General features: G+C 54.3%; 1 protein-coding gene; it reads left to right on the top strand.

The window, feature by feature from the left end:
* Positions 1 to 1,730: 1,730 nt before the first annotated feature.
* Positions 1,731 to 3,688, top strand: CHC_T00006986001 (hypothetical protein). XM_005710350.1 is given in 2 exon segments: positions 1,731 to 3,635; positions 3,636 to 3,688. 1 exon segment carries the CDS (start codon positions 1,731 to 1,733, stop codon positions 3,633 to 3,635), a length of 1,905 nt encoding a protein of 634 aa, XP_005710407.1. The 3' UTR covers positions 3,636 to 3,688.
* Positions 3,689 to 7,066: the final 3,378 nt, after the last annotated feature.

Genomic DNA, 7,066 nt, shown 5'->3' with positions numbered 1-7,066 from the left:
TGCGGCGAATGGAAAGTAGTACAGAGAGTACACGTATCAAGCGAGTCTGCTCTGTAGTAACGGGTGGTGGCGGGGTTGATGTCGTGTAAGGAAAATGGGGGAGAATCCGATCCTCCTCAAAGGACACCGTCTACGCTACTGCCGGCACCCCGGCCACTGTCCCATGCGTCCCCTTGAGCTGCGCCAGCCTTTTGAAGTCGCGCCACACCAGCTCGAACTCCATGCAATACCGCCGCACGGACTGCTCGCCCACGCGCGTCACCACCTCCCAGTACACGCGCCGCGCGCTCACACACCCGAGCTCCACGAACCGCCCCACGCCCACATACCGCGTTCCCACGCGCCCCTGCCGCACCACGGCCAGCCCGCCCTCGCAAAACTCGTGCACGCTTCTCATCGCCGCGCGCTCTCCCCCCTCCCCAGACCCCCCAATGCGCCCGCTGCGCACCCTTCCCCCGATCCCGCGCACGCGCGCCGGCCCCTCCACCGGGCGCCGCACCCCCACGCCCGCCACGCGCCGCGCGTACGTGTCGCAGTCACCCGGCAGCGCGTCCAGCTTGAACGGCAGCTCGTCCACCCCCACCAGCGCATTCCACCACACCCCGTGCACTTGCACGCCCGCCCCTACGCTGCGCCCCACCCTTCTCTCCTGCTCCCTCTCCTCCTCCCCCGTCCCGCGGTGCACGTACACCGCCTTCGCGCCCACCTGCCTGCAGAACCGCGCCACCTCGCATCCCACATCCCCGGCGCACTCCCTGACGTACAGCTCCGCGCCCCGCTCCCGTAGTGAGCTACGCAGACCGCGCAGCGCCGCCTGCACCAACTTGGTCGCGCGCCCGGTCTGCACGTACAGCGGCGCGATCAGCCCGCCCGAATGCACGGCCGCGCGCAATGCCGCATGGTCGTCCACGCGCAGGTCCCTTCGCAGCCACACCACGGTCACGTGCGAGGCCAGCGGCGGCGCGGGCGGCAGGTGATGGAACCATAGTAGCGGCGGCGCGGAAAGGTGCGCCGATAGCACGGGCTTCTGCCACACCGAATTTTGATCAATCGCGGGCGCGCCCGTCCCCTGCGAAGCGCTCAGTACAAGTGCCGGGCGTGCGGGAATAAAGGCGGGTTGCATTGAACTTGGTGCTATGCGAAGGCTCCGGACGAATGGGGAGATCACGGCTCCGGGGCATGTCCTTTGAGACTTCGGTCCGCGACATGTGACTTGTAGATGTCTACACAGCTACTGGCCTCTCTAAGGATGAACGCGAGCTATTGGAACAGTAATGTATGAAACGTGGACGACGTGTGCAGATTGTAAAAGGACAGGCTGTAGAAGATGTAAGATTTTTTGAGATAATTTGATGCGGTGAAGATATGCATGCGGCAGGTGGTGCTTTATGTTCCAAAAAAACCCGAGTACCATCCCACGCCACCAGCTAGTGTCCCATCTCCGCTGCCTGCATCACCGCCAACCTTGTGTCCAGTTTGCACCCCGACTCTCCCGTTTGCAGGCTCAATCACGATCCGCTTAACTCCCAGAGCTCTGCAAAAAATCCCTTCCATTTGCGCTCTGTGTATTCGCCGTTCCGCGTGATCTTCCGGGACGCGCTGCGAGCTGTGAACGACACGCCTCTGCGAGAGTGTCTGTTGAATGAGGGAAGGATTGCTCCGCGCTCGGTCAAGACAACGGCACTTTTCAGACCAGCTGCGCGCGACGACGCGGACGGTTGAGCCCACCCATGGCCTCGAGGAAACTACAGGGCGAGATCGACCGGGTTCTAAAAAGAGTGGATGAGGGCGTCGGCGTCTTCGAACAGATTTGGGATAAGGTCTATTCGGCCACTACTACGGCCCAGAAGGAGAAATATGAGGGCGACTTGAAGAAGGAGATCAAGAAACTCCAGCGCTTGCGCGATCAAATTAAGACATGGCAAGGGGATAGCTCCATTAAGGATAAATCAAAGCTGGATTCCAACAGGAAGCTTATTGAGGAGAAGATGGAAAAGTTTAAGATTTGTGAAAAGGAAACCAAGACAAAGGCTTTCTCAAAAGAAGGGCTGGCTCAGGACAGGACAGATCCACAACAGAAGGCCAAAGCAGCCGTGGGAAACTGGGTCAAGGATGCTATTTCCGCTTTACAGGAACAGTCCGATGAGATGGAGGCCGAAATTGAGACTCTCAACTCGGGCAAGCGAAAAAAGAGGTCGGAGGAAAACCCTCGTGTATCCGACTTGAAAGAGCACATCTCTAAGCATGAGTTTCATGTCGGCATGCTCGAGCGAGTATTAAGAGCTGTCTACAACGATGGCATCACCCCGGAAGAAACAGAGGACCTCAAAGAGAGCGTTGAATATTACATTGACAGCAACCAGGACCCCGACTTCTACGAAGACGACGAAATGTACGACCTTCTTAACCTGGATTCTGTCCCAGCTCTATCAGCGGCTAATTCCAAAAAGTCATCCAAACACGGGGACCGCGACGATGATACCTCCAGTACATCCAACGGTGCCAATTCGTCGAGAGACAAGAAAGGCCCATCATCACCACGAAACGGCAAGAATGGCCGCGGCACCTCTTCCGCATCACATGCTGCCTCAAAATCCAGTGCTACCGCTTCGGCCGCAGGCTCTCGTGCCATGTCACCCAAGACTACTAGAGGAAGCGACCGCTCGCCTCCCTCGTCCGCTACACACTCACCGCGCAGCTCTAGTGGTGTAGCATCGGCTCTCGACGCGACTGGAAAAAATCCCCCTTTGTTGAGCAGCGTCGTCAAAGGTGCCACTGCGGTACAGTCTGGCGCAAACTCCAAGACAACCCTTCCAGCTGCCGATCCGGTCGTCGTCGACTCGCGCCACGTTTCTGGGCAAACGCAGCTGCCTGATGTTGTGGTCAGACAAGGACCAGTCATCGATGGCACAGAAATTGCTCCTAATCCGGAGACCGATGGGGCGAGTGCCATGGCACATGCAGCCGACGACCCACAGCATCTGGAAGGGGTTCGTGGGTCGGCGGTAGGTCCAAAAGCAAGGATCATTCAAAGGGATGGGCATGCCAACACAAGACAGGCTAAACTAGCCGCGATGGATCCGACACTCGCAGAAGTTGAAGGGGCTATGTCGTTCATGCCAGAAACCCCAACAGAAGCATCGAAACAAAGCTTGTCAACGGCAGCTCCCAAGCAGAACCCATCAACGCGAAATCTTGGAAACGGCACCGCAGCACCTGCGGCGGCTGCTCCGCAAAACCCAGTCGCTACTCCTCCGAGCTTTCCATCTGTGCCGGCTCCGGTGTTTGACAGCAGAGAAGTGTTCGAACGATTCAAACCAGACACTCTATTCTTCATCTTCTACTACCAACAAGGAACGTACCAACAATACCTGGCAGCCAGGGAACTGAAAAGACAAGGATGGCGGTTTCACAAAAAGTATCTGACCTGGTTCCAGCGCCATGATGAACCGAAGATGTCAACGGATGAATACGAAACGGGTACTTTCATCTATTTTGACTATGCAAACGTGGTTGTACAAGGCAAAGGGTCCGGGTGGTGTCAACGGATCAAGTCCGAGTTTGTGTTTGAATATCGCTTCCTGGAAGACGAACTCAAGGAGACAGATGATGATGTCGGCACGTCTTTCACATGAACATATGATGTAGTCCTAGCCTAGGCCCGATTAAAACGACGCGTCAAATTGTGTATGTACATCTGTAGCGGCGCGAGGCCAGAAAGTACTTCTACGACAAACTGTTCTGGTTCTTTTTACACTTGATTGTCAGCAGCTTCGGCGTCGTCGGCATTGGCGCTCATGTGCTTATCTAATGCCTCTAAGGCGCGCTGTCGCCGCCGTTCAGCCTCTAGCGAACTAGCCTTACTGACTGGGAGTTGCTGAGCGGCCTCTAGTTCTGGCTGCGCGTTGATACCTGCCATGAGGACTGGCTTGAAGAGGATATAGCCACAGTATGCAAAAAGGGCGACGACTGTGCGTAGCGGTTCGGGGAACATGGACGAGTAGAGAAACTCGTCGGAGAGGTCTCCGCGCTGCCCGTTGCGGCGCTGGAAGTATCGCAGATAAAGCCAGGCGGCTTGGAAAGCAGCGAGGGTGAAGGTAAGGTCGCCGACAGAAACGAAACCCGTGAGGGTTAGCACTAGGGTGATGGCGATGTATGAAACGGGTAAGTAATTAGCGGAGATGTTAACGCCATTGACGCCGATCTCATGCTCCGGGATGAGTTGTTTGACAGCTACTAGGAGGGCGGCACATATGCCGTTAGTGGTGCCAACGGGGGCGAAGCTGGGATATGAAACAACGAGATGTGGTACAGAGAATTGCAAAGCAACACGTAAGTGATCCGAGACAAAAAGACCAGGGAAAAAACAAAACATCTTTCCGAAAAGTGTGACGTACAGAAAGTGGTCTAATCTCGTTAGAAAGAAAGCAGCCATAAGGACGACATAAGTGGCGAGGCCAGCGCAAAAGTTGACGAGGACGAGGTAGAGAAAGAAAGGTCCGGACCCCCAGCTGGACTCGATCCACTTGCCCATGGTGAGAATAAGGAGCACATTGACCACGGACTTGACTGGACTAAGCTCAAGAAAACCAGCGGTGACGAGGTTCCAAATCTTGGACGCCCCCAACGTAGCCATGGGAAGCAACGCAAATGTATTAACGAAGGGGGCGCCCACGACTTTAGGATAGGCGAGGAAGGTGAAGAAGCATAGTGCGATGGCGAGGAAGCGGGTCAAACGCGGAATCGAGGAGAGCAAAGAGGGAGTCGCCGAGACTGGAGCGGGCGCCTGTTCGATGGGGAAGGGCGGACAGTGGGGTAGGTTAGATTACGCGGGAGGGGGGGGGGCGGGGGGGGGTTGTTTTGGTGGGTCGTGGGTCGGAAGGTGAAGGGGTAGGGGGATGTAGGGATGCGATGATTGGGTGAGAGAAGAGGGACGCACCTGTGAGGCGGGCTCCATAGTGGACGAGTAAGGGACGGGGCGGGATCGGAGAGTGGCGTTGGATGGTGGGGGTGCAAGAAGCACGTATGAGGTAGGCGGCGGTGGAGGAGAGGAGTCGGCGGGGGCGGGGAAGAAGGGGACAGATAGCGAGGTAAGAGCGGATTTGGAGACAGTGGGGCGCTGCAGCATTGCTGTGAAGCGATGTAGCAATGCGGCGCATGCTGACAGTTGGGGAATTGATTGGTGTATCACGGATCTTCCTCCGTACACATCTAGATGACAACTCCGAAATATAGCAGCCGCGGCTTTCCCCAGCCCCGCGCTCAGGCATTTGCCAGTCCACAGAAAAGTGGGGAGGGGGCATACCACCACCCTTGTTTCGCGCACGTATGCATACACGCTATGCAACTGGCCAGCTTCCCAAAAGCAAACCCCACTCGCATCGTGGAGCGGCAGCAAGAAAATGCACAAAACTTTAGATCCTTCACACGCCCTGCAACTCTAGCTTCGCCGGTTCTTAGTGTAAAGTTTACGGAACGAGCCGTCATTGTTTCGCCTATAGACAACTCTTGCGGGATGTCACTATCAGGAAACAAGGCACACCATTCCGCCACTGTGTTCCGTTCAGAAAACTTGCAGATGCAACTAGACGGCAACCATATGATTAAGTTTGTGCCCACTGCTCTACAACACATGTCTAAAGCTGGACGAAATATTCATTCAGAGACTCACTCCGATTTCTCCATACGGTTTACTTCTTGACATGGCCACGTTCTATGCAGATCGTTCTCTCTATTAATGCACACGTCTCGTTCTAAGAAAAGTATACAGTAAGGGTGAAATTATGAGCCCCCTTACAAAACAATTGAGACCTCTGGTGCCATGGGAAACTAGTCAACGTACGTTTTCATCCTGACAAGGCGCACCCAGAACCCTTAACGCCGTCGTACGCTAGTGGACTTTCCGCTCCGTGAGCAGAAACCATTCTGGCATGATCCACCCTACACTTCGTGTCATTTTGCCTGCCCTCTGCCGTGTGGTTATTCTTGAGTTGCTCAACAAACTGCCAACACGGTGCTCTTTTTCTGCACCAGTAGAAAATTAACTACGGTTGCAACAGAAAAAGCCCGTTTAATTCACCTTGCACTGAGCAGTAGCAACCCCAATAGGCAGGTGGAAAAAGAACTCAAATGCTATTGAGTTGCGACGAAGTATGCTTGACCCTACACGCCCAGTTTTCTAGACGGAAAAGAAGCGAGAGCATCTGTGCCTGTCGACGAGACGGGGGACGTAGTGTCGGACCTTTGCGTGATCCCAGTCAGCTTTTCGAACCCCCTGGGACTCAGCTTCTCTTTAAAGGGAAAAGTTAGCTGTATGTTCTGCAAGGTCGCATGTGAGATTTCTTTTCATAAGCACCCTCAACAACCCAAATTGATCTTACTGATTGAGAAGACACCCCAGCGACTCACCTCGCAATTTCCTTTATGGCCATCGACCATGTTTCAGTAGCTGCGTTGCTTGTTGCAGAAGAAGGAACAGGCCGATGATGTTAGCAATGAAAACTTGGCAAAGGGCTCCCCTTCATCTGGTTACATAGTACAATCATGTATTGTCACTCTAGGTCAGCAAAGAGAGGATATGTTCAGGTACTATTCCGCGACAAAACAGCAACTGGTCAAAATGCAATCGAAATCGTGCTGTCTCTAAATCGTAGGCTGGGTTCGCTGCAGTGGAAAATTCGTTTCTCCATATCCATATCTTTCCATTCTTCCATCTGATCGCTTGAGGAGGGGGATTTGTTTCTCGGTATTTGTACGAAAAAGTAAGTGCACAGCGAAAAGTACTAGTACATTGCCATTTGTTTATTGCACTCAGCGCATATCGCCTTGCAGGGAGGAGAAATTGCTGTCACGACGTCAGGCTCTCCCATATCTATATTTCAGGGATTGTGCAGGTCACAGACTCACAAGAAGGAATAAATATATGGCTTCACGGAGGCCGTGTCACAAGAACCTTGTACAATTCCATCTCTTGTCCATGGAAGCATCTTCCATTCATTCCGTCGATTTTCGCTTTCTGTAAAAGGAACAGAGGGGGACGGAGGAGTGGGTACACTCAATTACTCAC

The sequence above is a fragment of the Chondrus crispus genome, genomic scaffold (assembly GCF_000350225.1).
Source record: "Chondrus crispus Stackhouse genomic scaffold, scaffold_58, whole genome shotgun sequence".
Classification (NCBI taxonomy): domain Eukaryota; phylum Rhodophyta; class Florideophyceae; order Gigartinales; family Gigartinaceae; genus Chondrus; species Chondrus crispus.
Note: the sequence above shows the minus strand (reverse complement) of the source record. Positions and strands in the feature narration are given on the sequence as shown.